At 46.2% G+C, this 25,257-nt stretch overlaps 1 protein-coding gene across 2 annotated transcripts in view; it reads left to right on the top strand.

Moving 5' to 3' along the window:
* The window catches only part of DENND2A (DENN domain containing 2A), a 142,871-nt gene extending 126,577 nt beyond the window's left edge, over positions 1 to 16,294 (top strand). For both annotated transcript variants that reach the window (XM_053609367.1, XM_053609366.1), the window contains exons 16-20: positions 1,471 to 1,512; positions 4,212 to 4,329; positions 6,036 to 6,281; positions 15,129 to 15,215; positions 15,976 to 16,294. In XM_053609367.1, coding sequence (XP_053465342.1) covers positions 1,471 to 1,512; positions 4,212 to 4,329; positions 6,036 to 6,281; positions 15,129 to 15,215; positions 15,976 to 16,007 — 525 coding nt within the window. In that variant the 3' untranslated portion in view covers positions 16,008 to 16,294. The remainder of the gene's footprint in view (positions 1 to 1,470; positions 1,513 to 4,211; positions 4,330 to 6,035; positions 6,282 to 15,128; positions 15,216 to 15,975) is intronic.
* Positions 16,295 to 25,257: the final 8,963 nt, after the last annotated feature.

Raw genomic sequence — 25,257 nt, 5'->3', positions numbered from 1 at the left:
AGTTGTCATTGTTGTTTGCCAGGCCTGGGCCAGTTTTGAACCCACCAGCTCCAGTGTATGTGGCTGGTGCCCTAGCCACTAAGCTATGGGCACTGAGCCAAAAGTGTTTTTAATTATCAAAATTCTGGGCTTTCAGTTTAGCCTCTGAATGGAGAAAGTTCTACTTGGGCATTTCCAGAGTTCTTTCCTCCCAGCCCCTACTTTAAACAGTTTCTGTCCCCTTGCACTGGGGACTCCAGCAGTCAGAGAGGGAACCTTAGGGAACTTAATAGTGCTGCTCAGGCCCTGGTGCACCAGGAGGAGCGTCTGTCTGTTTATCCTGCAATTCTCCCAGTCCCTAGGTGCTGCTCCTCTGCTGCTGAGTAGTCCTAATGCCCCACCAACTGTTAACTACCAGCCTCAGGTCTTACAGGTGGGCCTGAGGACTGCGAGCAGCTTGTCTGCACACCCTGTGCTCCTGCAAATGGCTCAGCTCAACCCCAGGGTGTGTGTGAGAAGGAAGCCGAGCCCTCCCTCAGCTCCTGGGCAGGCTCTCTGGGGTATAGGAAAGTCCACATGTTTCTTCCTGTTCTCACTGTAGCCAGCCAGGCCCCTAGCTATTCGCCATCTCTGCCAATGACCATGGCTGAGATCTGAGTAAGGAGCCCACAAGTGAATGTCTCCTTGAGTTTTTGGGGTTTTTTTGTTTTGTTTTGTTTTTTTGTAGAGACAGAGTCTCACTTTTTATGGCCCTCAGTAGAGTGCCGTGGCTTCACGCAGCCCACAGCAATCTCCAACTCCTGGGCTTAAGCGATTCTCTTGCCTCAGCCTCCCGAGTAGCCGGGACTACAGGCGCCTGCCACAATGCCCGGCTATTTTTTGGTTGCAGTTTGGCCGGGGCCGGGTTTGAACCCACCACCCTCGGCATATGGGGCCAGCACCCCAACGACTGAGCCACAGGCGCTGCCCGCCTCCTTGAGTTTTATACCCTGAACACCTTACTTCCCTGCGCTGGTCCTGGCCCTGGGTCTCAGCCCCATTCTGGCGGGCGAGAGGGAAGGTATTTTATCCTGAAAGCTTTAACCAATGAAAGCCACTGCTTGTTGCCCAGGTAACTCCTTCTATCCCCTAGAGAGAAGTAACTAGGCTAAGCAGCCAGTGGGAGAAAGAAGAGGGAGAAGCCTTGGCGGGGGGAACAAGTGGGGCCTTTGGCGTCTTTTCCCACAGCCTGAAACACAGAACTCTGCCTCAGCCAGCCTGAGAGCAGGACAGGGATGGCCTGCAGCTCACATGTGTCCCAGACTGTGGCTGTGGTATTGAGAGCCCAGTCCCCTTCACCAGCTGGGGCCATGGTGGTAATGTTGAGAAGCACCAATGGCACTCACCTGCATCCCAGCTGTCTCTGGGTGCCAGGAAGGAAGAAGGCCAAGAGTCCAGCTGTATCCCAGAAGCCCTGTGGCAATAATAGTCCCTTTTCCTCTCGTCTTGTAGGTCCTTGTGGTTGACCTAGTCAACAGTCGCTTCCTCAGACAGGTGAGTGAGGACGGTTCCAACCCTCTCCTCCCTCTCCTTCCCTCTTCCTGATTGGAGTCTCAGCTCTCTAGCCCTGGAAAGGCTCCTGAGTAGGCCTGGGAGCTGTGTGATCCCAGGCCAGGACAAGACAGGAGCAAGAGGAGGGGCCATGGCAAAGGGGTGCTTTCCATTTGTTCCAACATAAAATGGTTTCCTATCAGCTCGGCGCCTATGGCTCAAACAGTTAAGGAGCCAGCTACGTACACCTGAGCTGGTGGGTTCAAATCCAGCCTGGGCCCGCCAAACAACAATGACGGCTACAACCAAAAAATAGCCAGGTGTTGTGGCGGGTGCCTATAGTCCCAGCTACTTGGGAGGCGGAGGCAGGAGACTCACTTGAGCCCAGGAGTTGGAAGTTGCTGTGAGCTGTGATGCCACGGCACTCTACCCAGGGTGATAGCTTGAGGCTCTGTCTCAAAAAAAAATTAAAAAATGGTTTCCTTGGGCGGCGCCTGTGGCTCAGTCGGTAGGGCGCCGGCCCCCATATGCCGAGGGTGGCGGGTTCAAGCCCAGTCCCGGCCAAACTGCAACAAAAAAAAAAAAATAGCCGGGCGTTATGGCGGGCGCCTGTGGTCCCAGCTACTCGGGAGGCTGAGGCAGGAGAATCGCTTGGGCCCAGGAGTTGGAGGTTGCTGTGAGCTGTGTGATGCCATGGCACTCTACCGAGGGCCATAAAGTGAGACTCTGTCTCTACAAAAAAAAAAAAAAAAAATTAAAAAATGGTTTCCTATCAATTAGAACAAGAATCTTTGTATAGCTAATGACTATAGGCACTTATCTTTTCAACATGCTTTCAAATAATATTTGATGACAAAGTCAATGATGTAGTAAGTCAGGAAACAAAATTATATAATATGTTTCTGATCATTCTTTAAGGAAACAAAAAGACAAAGAAATATATATATGAGCATCTTTTTTTTTTTTTTTTTTTTTGTACAGAGTTTCACTTTATTGCCCTCAGTAGAATGCCGTGGCGTCACACAGTTCACAGCAACCTCCAACTCCTGGGCTTAGGCAATTATCCTGCCTCAGCCTCCCGAGTAGCTGGGACTACAGGCGCCCGCCACAACGCCCGGCTATTTTTTTGTTGCAGTTTGGCTGGGGCTGGGTTTGAACCCGCCACCCTCGGCATATGGGGCTGGCGCCCTGCTCACTGAGCCACAGGCACCGCCCTATATATGAGCATCTTAAAGAGATTGAAAGAAGAACCCACCAAAACATTCATGATGGCTGTTTTGGAGAGGTAGAGTAACAAGAAAGCAGATGAAGAGTGATTTTTAGCTTGCGTTAGTCTTTTTTTTTTTTTTTTAACTTGTGCTAGTCTTTCATGTATTTCCTATACTGATCGTAAATTACTTTCATTAGCAGTAAAAGTAATGTGTTTTCTTTGTTTTTGTCCGGGGCTAGGTTTGAACCCGCCACCTCTAGCATATGGGGCCGGCGCCCTACTCCTTGAGCCACAGGTGCCGCCCAATGTGTTTTCTTTGTATTATTTGCCAGAGAGGTCTAAAACCTATCAGATCTTGCAAAAAAATGTTTCTGGGCAGTTATGGATTGCTTCTAAACTTGGAGTTGCCACATTGCTAAAAAGTTCAGTAGTGTGATGCTTTTTTTTTTTTTTTAATCATTACTTTCGCTTCCCAAAGGCCTGCAAGGTAAGCCCTTCCTCAAGGTACACCTATGCTAAGGCCCAGATCATAAAGCCAGCCGTGGGTCATGCTGGTCATTGCCCTGGCCAGGGTCCCCGGGTTAGCACTTGCTACTCTGCAGGACGGGGGCAGTGGAAACATCCACTGAGTATCCATTAGTGCTAAGCACTCTCATGAGGTAATAGTATTGCATTTGATCTTCCCAAGAAGGCAGCCATGGATTTTTAGCCAGTTTTTTCTTTTTTTTTTTTTTATTGTTGGGGATTTATTGAGGGTACAATAAGCCAGTTACACTGATTACAATTGTTAGGTAAAGTCCCTCTTGCAATCGTGTCTTGCCCCCATAAAGTGTGACACACACTAAGGCCCCACCCCCCTCCCTCCATCCCTCTTTCTGCTTCCCCCCCCATAACCTTAATTGTCATTAATTGTCCTCATATCAAGATTGAGTACATAGGATTCATGCTTCTCCATTCTTGTGATGCTTTACTAAGAATAATGTCTTCCACTTCCATCCAGGTTAATACAAAGGATGTAAAGTCTCCATTTTTTTTAATGGCTGAATAGTATTCCATGGTATACATATACCACAGCTCGTTAATCCATTCCTGGGTTGGTGGGCATTTAGGCTCTTTCCACATTTTGGCGATTGTAAATTGAGCTGCAATAAACAGTCTAGTACAAGTGTCCTTATGATAAAAGGATTTTTTTCCTTCTGGGTAGATGCCCAGTAATGGGATTGCAGGATCGAATGGGAGGTCTAGGTTGAGTACTTTGAGGTTTCTCCATACTTCCTTCCTTTACAAATGGGGGAAATTAGGCCCACACAGCTTGTAAATGTAAATGAAGATTCAAACTTCAAACTGTGGCTGTAAGTGGTGTTCTTCCCACAAAACTGAGAACTGACCCAGACCTGCCCTGTGTCATGCTCAGCACATCCTGCCAGCCAGGACGTAGCCACCATCCCCAGCAGCACTGGGCAAGGGCCCACCTGCTACTTCTGCTTTACAGATGGAGGATGAGGATTCCATCCTGCCCCGTAAGCTTCAGGTGGCCCTGGAGCACATTCTGGAACAGAGGAATGACCTGGCTTGTGACCAGGAGGAAGGGTCCCCGGACTGCAGGCACAGTGAGTGTTGGGCCACCTCCCAGACCCTCCCTCTTCCACCCTTAGGTTCAGGGTATGGTGGGCAGTGACTTCCCTTTCCCTCCCTGGCTAAAGAGGAAAACAGGCAAGAGAGATGCAGGGAGAGAACCTGGGAGCTCCACCTTTCATCTGGGTTTCATCCTGGCAATGATGAAATTGTGCGGAGAACTCTCCCACCTCTCCCATTTTGACCCTAAAACAATCTGTTTTAAAGTAGGGACGGGCAGCACCCATAGCTCAGTGGGTAGGGCACCGGCCACATACCCAAAGCTGGAGAGTCGGAACCTGGCCTCGGCCAGTTCAAACAACAATGACAACCACAACCAAAAAATAGCCGGGCATTGTGGTGGGCGCCTATAGTCATGAGGCAAGAGAATCACAAGCCCAGGAATCTAAAGTTGCTGTGATCCGTGACGCCACGGTACTCTATCCAGGGTGACAGCTTCAGACTCTGTCTCAAAAAAAAATAAAAAGTAGGGAAAGATCTATCATCCATGTCTGGCTCTGAAGAAGAAAGAGAGGAAGAAATGACTAACTTAGGGTTTCTCTTCTGAATTTTCTTGAGGCAAAAAAAAGAAAAAAAGTTAAATGAAAATTGTTTGGTGCCAGGCAGGATGGCTCATGCCTTTAATTGTAGCACTGTGGGAGGCCGAGGCAGGCGAATCGCCTGAACTCACGAGTTCAAGAAAGGCCTGAGCCAGAGCAAGATCCCCACCACTAAAAATAGCCGGGTATTATGGTGAGGAGCTATAATCCCAGCTCCTGGGGAGGCTGAGGCAAGAAAATTAAAAAAAGAAAAAAAGAATTTTTTTCTTTTTGAGACAAGAGTCTATGTCCCTTTCAGTAGAGTGCTGTGGCATCACAGCTCACAGCAACCTCCAACTCTTGGGCTTAAGCAATTCTTTTGCTTCAGCCTACCAAGTAAGGTGGGACTATAGGTGCCCACCACAATGCCCGGCTATTTTTTATTATAGTTGTCATTGTTGTTTAGCTGGCCTGGGCCAGGTTCAAACCCGCCAGCCCCAGTGTATGTCGCCGGCGCCCTAACCACTGAGCTATGGGCACCAAGCCAAAAGAAAATTGTTTTATAAAAAAACATTTTTTTAAGTTTTGGGAGCTTTTTGAGACAGAGTCTCACTTTGTCACCCTGGGTAGAATGCCATGGCATCATAGCTCGCAGCAACCTCAAACTCAAACCCTTGGGCTCAAGTGATCCTCTTGCCTAAGTTTTTCATTTTTAATAGAGATGGGGTCTCACTCTTGCTCAGGCTGGTCTCAAACTAAAGAGCTCAGGCAATCTACCCACCTTAGCCTTTCAGAGTGCTAGGATTACAGGCATGTGCCACATGCCCAGTCAAAAAAAAATTTTTTTTTTTTGAACCTCCAACTCCTGGGCTCAAGCGATTCTCTTGCCTCAGTCTCCCGAGTAGCTGGGACTACAGGCACCCGCCACAACGCCCGGCTATTTTTTGGTTGCAGTTTGGCCGGGGCCAGGTTGGTATATGGGGCCGGCACCTTACCGACTGAGCCACAGGTGCCGCCCCAAAAAATTTTTTTAAATAAAACTCAGGGTAACCTTTTCCTAGGACAATCACAGTTCCTGTCAAGGGAACCAGTTGGCTTGTCTTAGTGGCTCTGGCCCAGCCCAGCCGCCCTCACCATCCCTGGCCTTTCTCCTCCTTGCTCAGGCCCCAAGTCCAACCCCTTGAACGAGGTGGTGTCTGAAGCATTTGTCCGCTTCTTCGTGGAGACCGTGGGCCACTACTCCTTGTTCCTGACATCTAGCGAGCGCGAGGAGAGGACCCTGCAGCGAGAGGCCTTCCGCAAAGCTGTCTCCTCCAAGAGCCTCCGCCGCTTCCTGGAGGTCTTCATGGAGACCCAGATGTTTCGTGGCTTCATCCAGGAGCGGGAGCTGCGGCAGCAAAATGCCAAGGGTTAGGGGCATCTTCCATGTTGGGCCGAGCCTGCTAGAGATGCCCAGACTCCAGGCGCTGATGAGCTGGGAGAAAGGTGTCAGGGCAAGGACACAGACGGGAATAGAGCTTGCGGGCACGCCACGGCCCCTTCTCCACCTTCTGTGTCCCTTCTTCTGCGCTGTCCTAGAACCACAGCCCTGGCCAGGGCTTCCTCTATCCCGTTCTTTCCTGCTTCATGAAACTCTCAAGCGCGCCCTCCCCCTCTCACTGTTTCTGCTTCTCTTCCTCAGGCCCCCTCTGCTCAGGGCGTGGAAGGAGAGGGCAGGGAGAACAGGGGCTAGCTGGGGCTGGGACAGAGGAGGAGGCGAGGATGGCTCAGTGACCTCCTGCCTATGTGAGCAGCTCCCCTGAGCTGGCCTGGCATGGAAGGGACGGCAGGACACGTGGAGCTTCTACTTCGTTCACTGCTGGAGACCACCTATTCTCCCCACTCTCCCTCTCCTTCACTCCTATTTGAATTCTTGTCTACCTTGTCCCCATCTGCCTGGGTTCCATCACACCAATAAGGATGACATCAGCTTAAGCCCTTTGGGGAATCTAGAAATGTTGGTAAGGGATGCTACAGACGGGGGTTAAACCTGGGTAGGAGACCAGGCCTGGTGGGGTCCTAGCACTCTGGGAGACTGAAGTGGGAGGATCACTTGAGACTAGGAGTTCAACACCAGCCTGTGCAACATATTGAGGACCCCTCTCTACCAAAATAAGAAAAATGAGCCAGGCATGTGATGAGTGTCTGTAGTCCCAGCTACTCGGAAGCTGAGGCAGGAGGATCACTCAAGCCCAGGAACTGGAGGCCGCAGTGAGCTGTGATAACACCACTGCTCTCCAGCCTGGTTGACAGAGATCCTGTCTAAAAACATAATCAATCAATCAATACAGCTGAGTAGGAGAAAGGTGTTAGCCCCTGGGGAGGCTGTGAAGAAGCCAGGGGAGGTTCCAGGAGCACCTGGCCCCAGTCACTGGTGCACTCTGTGGTGCTGTGAACTCAGAGATTGAGTTAAGGACCCCAAAACTCTATATGCCCACAGCTCTTTGCAAAACAGAATCAGAAGTGCCACTCTCAGGTCACTCTGATAAGAGATACTTAAAGGGACAAAAGAAAATTGATTGGACCATATGAGGTACAGGAACCACCTGATGAAGAATCCTTTTATTTTTTTTTATTTATTTTTTTTTTGTAGAGACAGAGTCTCACTTTATGGCCCTCGGTAGAGTGCCATGGTATCACACAGCTCACAGCAACCTCCAACTCCTGGGCTTAAGCAATTCTCTTGCCTCAGCCTCCCGAGTAGCTGGGACTACAGGCACCCACCACAACGCCCAGCTATTTTTTGGTTGCAGTTCAGCCGGGGCCGGGTTTGAACCCGCCACCCTCGGTATATGGGGCCGGCGCCCAACTGACTGAGCCACAGGCGTCGCCTGAAGAATCCTTTTAAGTAGAAGATCTGCTTTATAGATCACTATTTAATAAGAGAAGTGGGAGTCATAAAAACTTAAAAATAACCTGGGCAATATGGCAAAACCCCATCTGTAAGAAAATCTTAAAAACTTAGCCAGTCTTTCTGTGCCTCTCTTCTTTTTGTCAATATTCCTTTCACCCAACCACTCTCCTTTCTCTATTTTTCTTTTTTTTCATTTTTTTTTTTTTTTTTTTTCTTATTACTCAGTCCTCATTTCTTTCATCGCTTTTTTGCTCTTCAACCTTCTCACCCTTCTGGTCCTGTAACCCTTAGTCCACAGGCACAAGAACTTAAAGAGCAAGAGGAATTGAAAGGAAAATTAGGGGCAAGTAAACAGATAAAAGAAATCACCCATGAGGAGAATCAGCAGAAAACTCCAGGCAACATGAAGAACCAGTCCAGAACTACCCCGCCAAGGGACCATGAGGTAGCTACTGCAGAGGACTCCACCTATACAGAAATGTTAGGAATGACAGAAAGGGAATTTAGAATACACATGTTGAAAACAATGAAGGAAATGATGGAAACAATGAAGGAAACTGTTAATAAAGTGGAAAATAACCAAAGGGAAATTCAAAAACAGAATCAAATAAGAGATGAACGATATGAAGAATATAAAAAGGATATAGCAGAGCTGAAGGAAATGAAACAGTCAATCAGGGAACTTAAAGATGCAATGGAAAGTATCAGCAACAGGTTAGACCATGCAGAAGAAAGAATCTCAGAGGTAGAAGACAAAGTTCTTGAGATAACTCAGATAGTAAAAGAGGCAGAAAAGAAGAGAGAGAAAGCAGAACGTTCACTGTCAGAATTATGGGACTTTATGAAGCGTTCCAACATACGAGTTATAGGAATTCCAGAAGGGGAAGAAGAATGCCCCAGAGGAATGGAAGCCATACTAGAGAATATTATAAAAGAAAATTTCCCAAATATTACCAAAGATTCTGACACACTGCTTTCAGAGGGATATCGGACCCCGGGTCGCCTCAACTCTAACCGAGCTTCTCCAAGACACATTGTGATGAACCTCTCCAAAGTCAAGACCAAAGAAAAGATTCTGCAAGCTGCCAGGAGTAAGCGCCAGTTGACCTACAGGGGCAAATCCATCAGATTGACCGCAGACTTCTCTAATGAAACTTTCCAAGCAAGAAGACAATGGTCATCTACCTTTAATCTACTTAAACAGAACAATTTTCAGCCCAGAATTCTGTACCCTGCTAAGCTAAGCTTCAAAATTGATGGAGAAATCAAATCATTTACGGATATACAAACATTGAGGAAATTCGCCACAACAAGACCAGCTCTACAGGTAATACTTCAACCTGTTCTGCACACTGACCACCACAATGGATCAGCAGCAAAGTAAGAACTCAGAAATTAAAGGACAGAACCTAACCTCCACACTGATGCAAAAGATAAAACTAAGCAATGGACTCTCACAAAATAAGACGAATAGAATACTACCACACTTGTCAATTATCTCAATAAATGTTAATGGCTTGAATTCCCCACTGAAGAGACATAGATTGGTTGACTGGATTAAAAAACACAAGCCATCCATTTGCTGTCTGCAAGAAACACACCTGGCTTCAAAAGACAAATTAAAGCTCCGAGTCAAGGGTTGGAAGACAATTTTTCAGGCAAATGGAATTCAGAAGAAAAGAGGAGTTGCAATCTTATTTTCAGACACATGTGGATTTAAAGCAACTAAAGTCAAAAAAGACAAAGATGGTCACTTTATATTGGTCAAGGGAAAAATACAACAAGAAGACATTTCAATTCTAAATATTTATGCACCCAATTTAAATGCTCCCAGATTCTTGAAGCAGACCTTACTCAGTCTGAGCAATATGATATCTGATAATACCATCATAACAGGGGACTTTAACACTCCTCTTACAGAGCTGGACAGATCCTCTAAACAGAAATTAAACAAGGATATAAGAGACTTAAATAAGACTCTAGAACAACTGTGCTTGATAGACGCATATAGAACACTCCACCCCAAAGATAAAGAATATACATTCTTCTCATCACCCCATGGAACATTCTCCAAAATTGATCATATCCTGGGACACAAAACAAATATCAACAGAATCAAAAGAATTGAAATTTTACCTTGTATCTTCTCAGACCATAAGGCACTAAAGGTGGAACTCAACTCTAACAAAAATGCTCGACCCCACCCAAAGGCATGGAAACTAAACAATCTTCTGTTGAATAACAGATGGGTGCAGGAAGAAATAAAACAGGAAATCATTAACTTCCTCGAGCATAACAACAATGAAGACACAAGCTACCAAAACCTGTGGGATACTGCAAAAGCAGTTTTGAGAGGAAAATTCATCGCTTTAGATGCCTACATTCGAAAAACTGAAAGAGAGCACATCAACAATCTCACAAGAGATCTTATGGAATTGGAAAAAGAAGAACAATCTAAGCCTAAACTCAGTAGAAGAAAAAGAAATATCCAAAATCAAATCAGAGATCAATGAAATTGAAAAACAAAAGAATCATTCAGAAAATTAATGAAACAAGGAGTTGGTTTTTTGAAAAAATAAATAAAATAGATAAACCATTGGCCAGACTAACGAGGAATAGAAAAGTAAAATCTCTAGTAACCTCAATCAGAAATGATAAAGGGGGAAATAACAACTGATCCCACAGAGATACAAGAGATCATCTCTGAATACTACCAGAAACTCTATGCCCAGAAATTTGACAATGTGAAAGAAATGGATCAATATTTGGAATCACACCCTCTCCCTAGACTCAGCCAGGAAGAAATAGACCTCCTGAACAGACCAATTTCAAGCACTGAGATCAAAGAAACAATAAAAAAGCTTCCAACCAAAAAATGCCCTGGTCCAGATGGCTTCACTCCAGAATTCTATCAAACCTTCAAGGAAGAGCTTATTCCTGTACTGCAGAAATTATTCCAAAAAATTGAGGAAGAAGGAATCTTCCCCAACACATTCTATGAAGCAAACATCACCCTGATACCAAAACCAGGAAAAGACCCAAACAAAAAGGAGAATTTCAGACCAATCTCACTCATGAACATAGACGCAAAAATTCTCAACAAAATCCTAGCCAATAGATTACAGCTTATCATCAAAAAAGTCATTCATCATGATCAAGTAGGCTTCATCCCAGGGATGCAAGGCTGGTTTAACATACGCAAGTCTATAAACGTTATCCACCATATTAACAGAGGCAAAAATAAAGATCACATGATCCTCTCAATAGATGCAGAAAAAGCATTTGATAAAATCCAGCATCCTTTTCTAATTAGAACTCTGAAGAGTATAGGCATAGGTGGCACATTTCTAAAACTGATTGAAGCTATCTATGACAAACCCACAGCCAATATTTTACTGAATGGAGTAAAACTGAAAGCTTTTCCTCTTAGAACTGGAACCAGACAAGGTTGCCCTCTGTCACCTTTACTATTCAACATAGTGCTGGAAGTTCTAGCCAATACAATTAGGCAAGACAAGGAAATAAAGGGAATCCAAATGGGAGCAGAGGAGGTCAAACTCTCCCTCTTTGCTGACGACATGATCTTATACTTAGAGAACCCCAAAGACTCAACCACAAGACTCCTAGAAGTCATCAAAAAATACAGTAATGTTTCAGGATATAAAATCAATGTCCACAAGTCAGTAGCCTTTGTGTACACCAATAACAGTCAAGATGAGAAGCTAATTAAGGACACAACTCCCTTCACCATAGTCTCAAAGAAAATCAAATACCTAGGAATATACCTAACGAAGGAGGTGAAGGACTTGTATAAAGAAAACTATGAAATCCTCAGAAAGGAAATAGCAGAGGATATTAACAAATGGAAGAACATACCATGCTCATGGATGGGAAGAATCAACATTGTTAAAATGTCCATACTTCCCAAAGCAATCTACCTATTCAATGCCATTCCTATCAAAATACCAACATCATACTTTCAAGATTTGGAAAAAATGATTCTGCGTTTTGTATGGAACTGGAAAAAACCCCGTATAGCTAAGGCAGTTCTCTGTAATAAAAATAAAGCTGGGGGCATCAGCATACCAGATTTTAGTCTGTACTACAAAGCCATAGTGCTCAAGACAGCATGGTACTGGCACAAAAACAGAGACATAGACACTTGGAATCGAATGGAAAACCAAGAAATGAAACTAACATCTTACAACCACCTAATCTTTGATAAACCAAACAAGAACATACCTTGGGGGAAAGACTCCCTATTCAATAAATGGTGTTGGGAGAATTGGATGTCTACATGTAAAAGACTGAAACTGGACCCACACCTTTCCCCACTCACAAAAATTGATTCAAGATGGATAAAGGACTTAAACTTAAGGCATGAAACAATAAAAACCCTCCAAGAAAGCATAGGAAAAACACTGGAAGATATTGGCCTGGGGAAAGACTTCATGAAGAAGACTGCCATGGCAATTGCAACAACAACAAAAATAAACAAATGGGACTTCATTAAACTGAAAAGCTTCTGTACAGCTAAGGAGACAATAACCAAAGCAAAGAGACAACCTACACAATGGGAAAGGATATTTGCATATTTTCAATCAGACAAAAGCTTGATAACTAGGATCTATAGAGAACTCAAATTAATCCACATGAAAAAAGCCAACAATCCCTTATATCAATGGGCAAGAGACATGAATAGAACTTTCTCTAAAGACGACAGACGAATGGCTAACAAACACATGAAAAAATGTTCATCATCTCTATATATTAGAGAAATGCAAATCAAAACAACCCTGAGATATCATCTAACCCCAGTGAGAATGGCCCACATCACAAAATCTCAAAACTGCAGATGCTGGCGTGGATGTGGAGAGAAGGGAACACTTTTACACTGCTGGTGGGACTGCAAACTAGTACAACCTTTCTGGAAGGAAGTATGGAGAATCCTCAAAGCACTCAAGCTAGACCTCCCATTTGATCCTGCAATCCCATTACTGGGCATCTACCCAGAAGGAAAGAAATCCTTTTATCATAAGGACACTTGTACTAGACTGTTTATTGCAGCTCAATTTACAGTCGCCAAAATGTGGAAACAGCCTAAATGCCCACCAACCCAGGAATGGATTAACAAGCTGTGGTATATGTATACCATGGAATACTATTCAGCCATTAAAAAAAGTGGAGACTTTACATCCTTCGTATTAACCTGGATGGACGTGGAAGATATTATTCTTAGTAAAGCATCACAAGAATGGAGAAGCATGAATCCTATGTACTCAATTTTGATATGAGGACAATTAATGACAATTATGGTTATGGGGGGGGGAAACAGAAAGAGGGGAAGGAGGGAGGTGGGTGGGGCCTTGGTGTGTGTCACACTTTATGGGGGCAAGACATGATTGCAAGAGGGACTTTACCTAACAATTGCAATCAGTGTAACCTGGCTTATTGTACCACTCAATGAATCCCCAACAATAAAAAAAAAAAAAAGAAAAAAAAAAAAAAAAAACTTAGCCAGACAGGGTGGCGCCTGTGGCTCAAGGAGTAGGGCGCCGGTCCCATATGCTGGAGGTGGTGGGTTCAGGCCCAGCCCCGGCCAAAAAAAAAAAAAAAAAAAGAAAGAAAACTTAGCCAGACAGCTGGGTGCAATGGCTCATGCCTATAATCCCAGCACTCTAGGAGGATGAGGTGGGTGGATTGCCTGAGCTCTTGGGTCAAGACCAGCCTGAGCAAGAGTGAGACCCTGCCTCTAAAACTAGCTGGTATTGACTCGATGCCAAACCCATAGCTCAGCTCACTCTACTGAGGGTGACAGAGTGAGACTGTCTCTTAAAAAAAATAATAAATTAGCCAGGTGTGGTGGCATATAACTGTAGTCCCAGCTACTCAGAAGATTGAGGCAGGAAGATCACTAGAGCCCAGGAGTTGGAGGCTTGCAGTGAGCTATAATCACACCACTGTACTCCAGCCTGGGGCCAGAGCAAGACCCTGTTTCTGTACTTAAAGATGGTTAAAAACAAAGCACCTAAGGCACAGACCCTAGGCGTCAGAGCTGAAGGAGCCTGTGAGATGGCCTGCCCAGCAACCTCAGTTCACAGATGAATTTCAGGAAACTAAGTCATTTGGCGATGGTACTGTTATGGGAGGATGCAAGAGAAAATCAGAGAGTACAAGGTCTGACAGTTAGAAATGGCGCTACAGGCTCGGCGCCCGTGACACAGAGGTTATAGTGCCTTCCACATACACTGAGGGTGGCGGGTTCAAACCCAGCCAGGCCAACTAAACTGCACAACAAAAAAATAGCCACAGAGGTTGTGGTGAGTGCCTGTAGACCCAGCTACTTGGGAGGCTGAGGCAAGAGAATTGCTTAAGCCCAGGAGTGTTCAGGTTGCTGAGCTGTGATGCCATGGCACTCTACCCAGGGCGACATAAGGAGACGGTCTCAAAAAAAAATTGCTCTGATTTAAGCTCTGACATTCTTGAGATGGCATGCAAACCATGCGACAATAACGAATGCCACTCAGCAAGATACCACCACATGTCAACACAAACACAGCTGTGAGACACTAACATACCAAGGTTATGAAATCTCACCAAGTTCTTGTACAATGCTGCCAGTGTAAGCCCATGGAGGCAAGTTCACAAACTTAATTATCAGACCTCATATGATCATTCCTCAATCTTCAGAACAAACTGGTTCATCTTTTTTGTTTTGTTTCTGTTTTTGACACAGGGTCTTGCCCTATTGCCTGAGCATTACCATACCCATTTTTTTTTTTTTACTTTTTTTTTTTTTTTTTTAAGCAAGAATCTCATTCTGTTGCCCAGGCTAGAGTGCCATGGCATCAGCCTAGCTCAAAGCAACCTCGAACTCCTGGGCTCGGCATCCTAAGTAGCTGGGACTTCAGGTACCCATCACCATGCCTGGCTAAATTTTCTACTATTAATTAGTAAAGATGAAGTCTTTACTAATTGCTCAGCCTGGTCTCGAACTCCTGAGTTCAAGGGATCCTCCTGCCTCAGCCTCCCAGATGCTAGGATTACAGGCATGAGCCACCATACCTAGCAAGTTCATCTTTAAAACCGTGTTCCTGGCACAGTGCAAAAGCTTGGGAGATGTTTATTGAAGAAAAATAGGATCTCATGTATGAGGTTGCTTTATAGGTTTCCAAAGACAGTTACTGCACAAAGTTGGGCAATTGTAAGGGTAATAAAAACTCATAAACCTCATAATTCAGAGCATGTTTATAGGAGCAGCTTCATCTCAAAAGCAAGGTCTCTCTTCTGTGGTAGTGAGGAACTAGATAAGCTTACAAGTGCAAAAACCAGGAACTAAAATGTCTGGGATTTCTCTCAACAGGTCTATTTGAGGTTCGAGCCCAAGAGTATCTGGAAACACTCCCCAGTGGAGAGCACAGTGGTGTTAATAAGTTCCTGAAGGGACTAGGTAAGGCCCAGGGGTCTTTGTCCCCCTCACTAGCATTGTTCTTCTCAGCTGTCTTTAGGGGAGTCTGGGCTCTCAATAACACAGAGCTCTGCAGCCTGCACTGGAAATTGGCATTTTAACCTCCTGTTCTAATCTGGAACAAATCTTCCCCCACTCTCTTTACTGGGCCCCAGAGCTATCTTCTTTGTCTAGTATCTCCTCTACTCTTAAATCCTCTGGGGAGCTGAGTTTAGGGAGCACGACAGTCCTAGGCTGGCAGCAAAGACTTGCACTGGCCCAAATTCCCCTAGCAAGGAGAAATATAAGAATATAAGGACTGAGGTTTAATTCATAAAAAGGCCCATACTGGAAAAGGGAAGATGGAGAAGACAGCAAATAAAGGGGAGCAAGGGAGCAGGCCCACACAGAGGCCATGGGTATCAGTCTGTGCCTGGAAGAGGGCCTTCTCCTCACTTGGCTCCTTAGGGATGTGCTATATTCAGGGCTTCCGTTATTACCATAGCAGATACCAGCCCTCCACCAGAGGAGACCAGAGAATGGCTTTGACATTCTCCCTTTCGCACCCCCTCAAGTCTGAGGAAGAGCCCTTTGAAGTCCCCAGAGACCTACTCTGGAAAGCAGGAACACCCCAAAAAAAAACTTCTCCAAAGCAAACGATGCGTGGGGGTCCACATTACCCACACCATGTCTGGGGTGGAAAGGGCAAGATTTAACTCACCCTTGTCTGCCCAGTGAAACGCTCTCATTTTCTTTCTTTTAGGCAATAAAATGAAGTTTCTCCACAAGAAATAACCCTCATCTCAGCCTCAGGGGAAAACTTCCTACTAGTGTGACTACATGCTTTAAAAACAGTTCCTCGTGGCCATTCTGAAAGGCTGGGTCCTTGGTTGTCCCCGTGCTGGGGTAGAGACCAGGATGGTTTTCTGCCGCCGCTGGCTCTCCCAGATCCAGGGCCTGAGAGAGCTGCCCGAGGACACCGAGGAGAGGGAGCCTGCAACCAGGCATGCGCTGACATGCAAATGGATTGTTTAGGTTTAGGGGGTGGGTTTTTTTTACTATTAGATATTAAAAGTAAGAAAGTGTTTGGGTTTTCTTTTTACTATGCCAGGGCTAGGGAAAATCTACCCTGCACTACTCTGCCCTAACCTGCTGCATCCTGTCCGGCAGCTCTACTCTGGAGCTCAGAAGAGCGGCCCAGGGGTAGGAATGAGGCTCTCTTCTGGGCAGGCCAGGGGACATGCATGGGATGTAAGGGGAAGGGCGGGCTGGGAAGCCCGGGCACGCCTGCAGACGCCCTACCCTCAGGTTCAGATTGCCCTCACCCTAGAGCCCAAGCTAGGGAGTATTGGGAGCACTAGGAATGTGGCGTCCCAGGTAGACAAGCTGTTTTTCCAGAATGGTGAGCGATGCCACCTGGTGGCTGAGGCCATAGACTCCTCTCCTGTGTGGACCCGAGTCTTCTCGCCTTTTTCCTTCAGTTCAGTGCCACAGAACTGAGCCAGGCTTCATATCCTGTGCCTATGGTCCCAGCGGTCCCTGCCACTCAGGAAGCTGAGGTAGGAGATTGCTGGAGCAGTTCTCAAGTTCAAGGCTGCAGTGATCTGTGACCACACGACTGCACTCCAACCTGGGTGACAGAGCAAGACCCTGTCTCTAAACAAATGAGGGTGGCGCCTGTGGCTCAGTAAGTAGGGTGCTGGCCCCATATGCCGAGGGTGGCAGGTTCGAACCTTGCCCCAGCCAAACTGTAAGAAAAAAATATAGCTGAGCATTCTGGCAGACGCCTGTAGTCCCACCTACTCAGAAGGCTGAGGCAAGAGAATCACCTAAGCCCAGGAGTTGGAGGTTGCTGTGAGCTGGGACAACCACAGCACTCTACTGAGGACAATAAAGTGAGACTGTCTCTAAAAAAATAAATAAACAAATGAAAAGCCAGAGGACAGTCCATTACCTGAGTAGTCCACGGCTTTTAGAGGTACATGCAAAAAGGAAATCTCCTAAGATCTGTTAGAAGAGGTTCTTGGGATCCTAAAGTTTATGATACTACCCAGGGCCCACCTTCCAACACCTAGGCCACCACTGTGGCTCTATTTCCATCTAGACTGTGTGAACTACAGAGGGTGCTGTATACATCTTAAGAAAGGAAAAAACCCTATTAAAATTGTAGTACTCAAGTCACATTTGACTTCCGCAAATGATTATAAGACATACAAGGTACAATATACAAGATAACAAACGTTATGGGCATATGTTGAGTATTACAATTTTTTTTTTTTTTTTTTGAGTTAGTCAGTATGTCGCCCTTGGTAGGGTGCTGTGGCGTCACAGCTCACAGCAACCTCAAACTCTTGGGCTTAAGCAATTCTCTTGCCTGAGCCTCCCAAGTAGCTGGAACTACAGGCACCCACCACAACACCCAGTTATTTTTTGGTTGTAGTTGTCATTGTTGTTTGGCAGGCCCGGGCTGGATTCAAACCCTCCAGCTCTGGTATATGTGGCTGGTGGCCTAGACGCTGAGCTACCGGTGCTGAGCCTGAGTAGTACAATTTTAATACAGTTTTTTCCTTTCTGAAAATATATATATTTATTTGGTACCCTCTGTATACTATGTATTCTCATCTCACTCTAGGAATCCAGGTCAGCAGTGTACACGTAATAGGGTATGTGTGGACTGAACGTGAGGGAGGATCAAACCACTCGAGGCAGCTTCCTTAGACTTGCATAGCCCAAGAGGCAGCTGGCATCCTCTGGACCAGAAGCTGGGAAGGGGCCCAAGGAGGCCACACCTCGGCACAACTGAGCTGTCCAGCAGCAGAGAGACAGGAGGAGCCCCTCACTCTGCACAGGCGAGTTCTCAGAGCTGGCTTCAGGGCCACCACCAGGGAGACCTGTGCCTGCAGACCCCACTGTTGGAAGCAAAGGAGTCTTCTGAGGGAAATTAAGAACAAGAGGAAAGTGAGAAGGGGCAGATCTCTCATCCTACATTAGGTTGGGGATCCCTACCACTTAGCAACAGTTATGCACCCCCCGAATTGTATCTAATATTCTGTGTGTCCAGTTGTTTTTCAGGTGAGAGGATCCATACTTTGTATCTGATTCTCAAAGGATCCCAAAATGGTAGGGACCAAGCTATGCATAAAAACCAACCTAGGCAGATGGGTGAGGTCAGTGCTTAGGGGAAAGCTGAATGAGAGTCTCTGAATGTGGGGGCTTAGGAATGTGTATCTAACAAGCTCCTCAGATTAGTTAACTTTATTAATACTCTGCGTATTTTTATATTGCCCCAAAATGATCACTTTTAATATTTTGGAATATATTTTCTTTCCTAACTTATTTCACATTATATTGTTTACTTAATACTCTAAATGAATAAATGTACATCTTTTCAACATTTCTGATGATTATATAATACTGTTTATGCGTTTACTAAACATTATCGGTCCAGGCTTTTACTGTCTGTGTATGCAGGATGTTCCCAATTTTTTTTTTTTAATTTATTTTCACTTTTTGGCTGGGGCTGGGTTTGAACCCACCACCTCCAGCATATGGGACTGACGCCCTACCCCTTTGAGCCACAGGCGCCGCCCTCAATTTTTAATATTATAAAAAGCATTGAAAAAAGCATCTTTAGGCTGGGTACCAAGGCTCACTCCTATAATCCCAGCTGTGGGAGGCCAAGGCTGGAGAATCCCTTCAGTGCAGGAGTTTGAAACCAGTGTGAGTGAGAGGGAGACTCTGTCTCTGCTAAAAATAGATAAGTTAATCAGGTGTTGTGGCAGAGGGCCTGTAGTTCCAACTTCTCAGGAGACAGAGGCAAGAAGATCACTTGAGCCCAGGAGTTTGAGGTTGCTGTGAGCTAAGCCGACATCCTGGCACTCTAGCCTGGGTAACAGAGAGACTCTGTCTCAAATAGAAAAAGAAAGAGGCCAGGCCGGGTGGTACACGCCTGTAATCCTAGCACTCAGGGAGGTGGAGGTGGGAGGATCACTTGAGCTCCGGAGTTAGAGACCAGTCTGAGCAAGAGCGAGACCCTCTTCTCAATTAAAAAAAAAAAAAGAAGAAGAAGAAGGCCAAAGCGGGTGGATTGTCTGAGCTCACAGGTTCCAGACCAGCCTGAGCCAGAGCGAGACCCCACCTCTAAAAATAGTCAGGTGTTGTAGCAGGCGCCTGTAACACCAGCTACTTGGGAAGCTGAGGCAAGAGACTCTCTTGAGCCTGAGTTTGAGGTTGTTGTCAGCTATGACGCCACGGCATTCTACTGAGGGTGACAAAGTGAGACTGTCTCAAAAAGAAAAAAAGGGTGGTGCCTGTGGCTCAAAGGAATAGGGTGCCAGCCCCATATGCCAGAGGTGGCAGGTTCTAACCCAGCCCTGGCCAAAAACTGTAAAAAAAAAAAAAAAAGGAAAGGAAAAGCATTTTGCACAAGTGTCTTACCACACTTGCCCCATCTTCATTTTAACTTTTACTTGAAATAGCATAAACATACAGAAAAATAAACACAGACCAGGCACAGTGACTCACTCATGTCATTCCAGCACTCTGGGAGGCTGAGGCTGGTGAATTGCCTGAACACACAGGTAGGTTCGAGACTAGCCTGAGCCAGAGCAAGACCTCATCTCTCAAAAAAAAAGAAAAAAAAAATAGCTGGATGTCGTGGCGGGCTCCTATAGTCTCACCTACTTGGGAGGCTGAGGCAAGACAATCACTTGAGAGCCAAGGCACTCTACTGTGGCCAACAAAGTGAGACTCTGTCTCAAAAAAAAAAAATATATATATATATATATATGAAGGCCAGGCAGGGAGGGTCCCCAGGCACAAATGCCTGATAACAGGACAGGAACTAGAACAAAGGCTCTGCAGAAACCACAACCTCCCACAAAAGTATTGCAACCTCACTCAAAAAAAAATACCTCTGCAAGGACATCTGCCCAGCAACTGCCTGTCCAACTGCAGAAATTGTTGATCATTGTAGCCTAGGATAATTATCTCGAAACATTTGTATAAATACTCCTTGCTCCTCTTTTAAAAACTTTGGTGGGCCAGGTGAGGTGACTCATGCCTGTAATACTAGCACTCTGGAGGCCAAGGCAGGTGGATTGCTTGAGCTTGCGAGTTCAGCACTAGCCTGAAAAAGAGTGAGACTCCCATCTCTACTAAAAATAGAAAGTTATGGCTTAGGGCCTGTAGCTCAGTGAGTAGGGTGCTGGCCACATGATGACAGTTTGAGCCCAGCCCAGGCCTGCTAAACTAACAATCACAACTGCAACCAAAAAATAGCTGGGCATTGTATGGCAGGCACCTGTAGTCCCAGCTACTTGGGAGGCTGAGGCAAGAGAGTTGTTTGAGCCCAAGAGTTTGAGGTGCTGTGAGCTGTAACGCCATTCTACCCAGGGCAATAGCTTGAGATTCTGTCTTCAAAAAAAAAACTAACCTTCGTGTCTCTCTACCTCCCGAAGCAGGCACATGATTTACTATGGCACTTCTACCCCCATTGCAATGACCAAATCCCAAATGAACATCATTGTCTTTTCTTTCTTTCTTTTTTTTTTTTTTTTGTAGAGACAGAGTCTCACTTTATCGCCCTCTGTAGAGTGCATTGGCATCACACAGCTCACAGCAACCTCCATCTCCTGGGCTTAGGTGATTCTCTTGCCTCAGCCTCCAGAGTAGCTGGGACTGCAGGCGCCCGCCACAACATCCGGCTATTTTTCTGTTGCAGTTCAAATGGGGCTGGGTTTGAACCCACCACCCTCAGTATATGGGGCTGGCACCCTACCTACTGAGCCACAGGCTCAGTGAACATCATTTTTTTTTTTTTATTGTTAAATCATAGCTGTGTACATTAGTGCAATCGCCTGTACCCATTCTAAGATGCACCAGGGATGTGGCCCCACCCATTACCCTCCCTCCACCAAAACCGCCCCCCTCCCTTTCACTTCCTTGGCCCTTTCCCCATAGTCTTGTGCTATAGTTGGGTTATAGTCTTCATGAGAAAGCTAAAATTTAGCTTCATAGTAGGGCTGAGTACATTGGATACTTTTTCTTCCATTCCTGAGATACTTTGCTAAGAAGAATATGTTCCAGCTCCATCCATGTAAACATGAAAGAGGTAAAGTCTCCATCTTTCTTTAAGGCCGCATAGTATTCCATGGTATACATGAACATCATTTTAAGATTCTCCATCTTGGGTGGTGCCTGTGGCTCAGTGGGTAGGGCACCGGCCTCATATCCTGAGCATGGCGGGTTGAAACCCAGCCCTGGCCAAACTGCAAAAAACCAGCCAGGTGTTGTGGTGGGTGCCTATAGTCCCAGCTACTTGGGAGGCTGAGGCAAGAGAATAACCTAAACCCAGGAGTTGGAGGTTGCTGTGAGCTGTGACGCCACAGCACTCTACCAAGGGCAATAAAATGAGACTCTGTCTCTGAAAAAAAAAAAAAAAGAAAAGAAAAGAAAAAAGTTTCTTCGTGTCTGGATGGTGCCTGTGGCTCAGTGGGTAGGGTGCCGGGCCCCATATACCAAGGGTGATGGGTTCAAACCTGACCCCCGCCAAACTGCAACAAAAAATAGCCAAACATTGTGGCAGGCGCCTGTATTCCCAGCTACTCCGGAGGCTGAGGCAAAAGAATCGCCTAAGCCCAGGAGTTGGAAGTTGCTGTGAGCTGTGACACCATGGCACTCTACCAAGGACGATAAAATGAAACTCTGTCTCAACAACAACAAAAAGTAGCTCGGCACCTGTGGCTCAAGTAGCTAAGGCACCAGCCACATAAACCTGAGCTGGCAGGTTTGAATCCAGCCCTGGCCCACCAAACAACAATGACGGCTGCAACCAAAAAATAGCCAGGCATTGTGGCGGGTGCCTGTAGTCCCAGTTACTCAGAAGATTGAGGCAACAGAATCGCCTAAGCCCAGGAGTTGGAGGTTGCTGTGAAGTATGACGCCATGGCACTCTACTCAGGGTGATAAAGTGAGACTCTGTCACTAAAAATAAATAAAGATTCTCTCTCTGTCTGTTTCACATTTAGGTCAGCAACCACAAACTAACTGGATCAAGAAGCAGAACATCATCAGAACCCCAGAAACCCCCACCTGCCCCCCCAAACATCCCCATCCCCATCCTCCTGTAAAGGAAGTCAACTAGCAAGTGATTCACGGGCAGCGCCTGTGGCTCAAGGAGTAGGGCGCCGGTCCCATATGCCGGAGGTGGAGGGTTCAAACCCAGCCGCGGCCAAAAAAAAAAAAAAACAAGTGATTCACAACAAAGTGGAAATGAGGTCTGGGAGGCTGGGGGCAAGACAAGAAAAGTAGAGTCTTCTCACAGGCAGATTCTTTCTGTTTTGTCTTGTTTATTTGGTTAGGCTTAGGCGATTCTCTTGCCTCAGCCTCCCAAGTAGCTGGGACTACAGGTGCCCGCCTGCCACAACTCCTGGCTATTTTTTTTGTTGCAGTGTGGCCGGGGCCAGGTTCGAACCCTCCACCCTTGGTATATGGGGCTGGCGCCCTACCCACTGAGCCACAGGCGCTGCCCTAGCATTGCTTCTTTTCTTTTTTTTTTTGAGACAGAGCCTCAAGCTATCGCCCTGGGTAGAGTGCTATGGGCGATAGCAGTTCACAGCAACCTCCAACTCTTGGGCTCAAGCGATTCTCCTGCCTCCGCCTCCCACGTAGCTGGGACTACAGGCGCCCGCCACAACGCCCAGCTATTTTTTTGTTGCAGTTTGGCCGGGTTCAAACCTGCCACCCTTGGTATATGGGTCCGGCGCCCTACCCGCTGAGCCACAGGCGCCGCCTGCCCTATGTTTTTTATAATCCACTTCCTTAGCTACTTGATATTTTGAGTTGTTTCCAAATTTTTCCCAAATTTTCCACAAGACAAAGTTGCTGAGTGAGATTCTGAAGGTCCCTGAGCAGACTTCCTGACACCAAAGCTCACCATCCTCCACCTGCTCCCAGTGCTCATGGCCCCTCGTTAGTTATACCACAACCCATCCCAACATACATGGCCCCTCCTTCAAAAGCCCCAGTCCAAGGAAAAGAAGCCATACTCTGTAAAAAAATTTTTTGAGACAGTCTTACTCTTTTGCCCTGAGTAGAGTACTATGGCGTCATCATTAACTCATAGCAATCTCAGTCTCTTGGGCTCAAGACATCCTCTTGCCTCAGCCTCCCAAATAGCTGGGACCACAGTTGCCCACCTTGACACCTGGCTAGTTTTTTTTTTATTTTTAGTAGATTGAGGGTCTTGCTGTTGTTCTGGCTGGCCTTGAACTCTTGAGCTCAAGCAATCCACGCAAAGTACTAGGATTATGGGTGTGAGCCACCACACCTGCCCTGTGTAAAATAATTTAAGGGGGTTTATTCTGAGCCAAATTTGAGGACCATGACCCACAGCTACACCCAAGAAGCCTTGAGCAAGTGGACTCAAAGTGATGGGGTTACAGTTTGGTTTATACATTTTAGGGACAGGAATTACAGGTGAGGTCATAAATCAATATGTGGAAAACATACACTGGTTTGACTCCAAAAGGTGGGACATCTGGAAGGAGGGGTCCACAGACTTACAGGTGGGTTTAAAGATTCTTTAGCAGACAATTGGCTGAAAGAGGTAGACTTTTGTCTGTCAAGACCAGGAGTCATTGAAAAGGAATGTTCAAGATAAAGGCTCTGTTGTTTGTTTGTTTTTTCTTTTTTTTTTTTTTTTTTCAGTTTTTGGCTGGGGCCGGGATTGAACCCACTATCTCCGGCATATGGGGTCAGCGCCCAACTCTTTGAGCCATAGGCAGTACCTGATAACGGCTCTGTTAATCAGACACAAAGTACGGGATTCAGGTGGTTTGTTATGTATATTGAGGACCTGCAGTCAGGCTTGCATAGCCTTAGGCCTGTAAATGTGTCACAGAGGACTTCTCTAAGAGGGGAGGGGGCAGCATGAGGCATGTCTGACATCCTTTCTCATGGCCAGCAACTCCGTTTTAGGGGTCCCCTTGGCCCAAATGTTACTGGATGAAGAGGGTCCAGCCTCTTGTCACTGTGGGCCAATATGCAGAGACAAGGATAGGTGCACCAAATTTTATTTGTCAGAAGGCCAGTGATTTTGGAGAACAGAGAGACTAGACTCTCCAAGACTGTTCGATTCTTCTATTTGCAACAAAGATTCAAAGCAAAGATTAACATTAACTTTTTTTGTTTTTGCAGTTTTTGGCCGGGGCTGGGTTTGAACCCGCCACCGCATATGGGGCCGGCGCCCTACTCCTTTGAGCCACAGGCACCGCCCAACTTTTCTTTTAGACAGAGTCTCACTTGTGCTGTGGCGTCAAAGCTCAGAGCAACCTCAGATTCTTGGGCTTAAGCGATTCTCTTGCCTAAGCCTCCCAAGTAGCTGGGACTAAGGCACCTGCCACAACACCTGGCTTTTTTTGTTGTTGTTGCAGTTGTTGTTTTAGCTGGCCCAGGCTGGGTTCGAACCTGCCAGCCTCAGTGTATGTGGCCGGCGCTATAACCATTGTGCTACAGGCACTGAGCCAACATTAACTCTTATTTTAAATAATAATTAGCAAAACTTGGGCGGCGCCTGTGGCTCAGGGAGTAGGGCGCCAGCCCCATATGCCGAGGGTGGCGGGTTCAAACCCAGCCCCGGCCAAACTGCAACCAAAAAATAGCCGGGCGTTGTGGCGGGCACCTGTAGTCCCAGCTGCTCGGGAGGCTGAGGCAAGAGAATCGCGTAAGCCCAAGAGTTAAGAGGTTGCTGTGAGCGGTGTGACGCCACGGCACTCTACCCGAGGGCGGTACAGTGAGACTCTGTCTCTACAAAAAAAAAATAATAATAATTAGCACAACTCAGTGGTCTATTACAACATTTCCAATTCAAAAGTTAATTTCCTAAATCAATCCTCCTAAACTACACAAGATGGACATCTTTAGGGTGTGAGCTACATTTACAAAACAATAAGAATCGGAGCCAGGAAGGGAAGGTCACTTAGGACCTAAATCGACTAGACCAGCTGTGTCAGGGTCCTAGCCTGACCGACTCTATGTTATTTTC

The sequence above is a fragment of the Nycticebus coucang genome, chromosome 11, assembly GCF_027406575.1.
Source record: "Nycticebus coucang isolate mNycCou1 chromosome 11, mNycCou1.pri, whole genome shotgun sequence".
NCBI lineage: Eukaryota > Metazoa > Chordata > Mammalia > Primates > Lorisidae > Nycticebus > Nycticebus coucang.
This window is presented reverse-complemented; position numbering and strand designations above follow the sequence as displayed.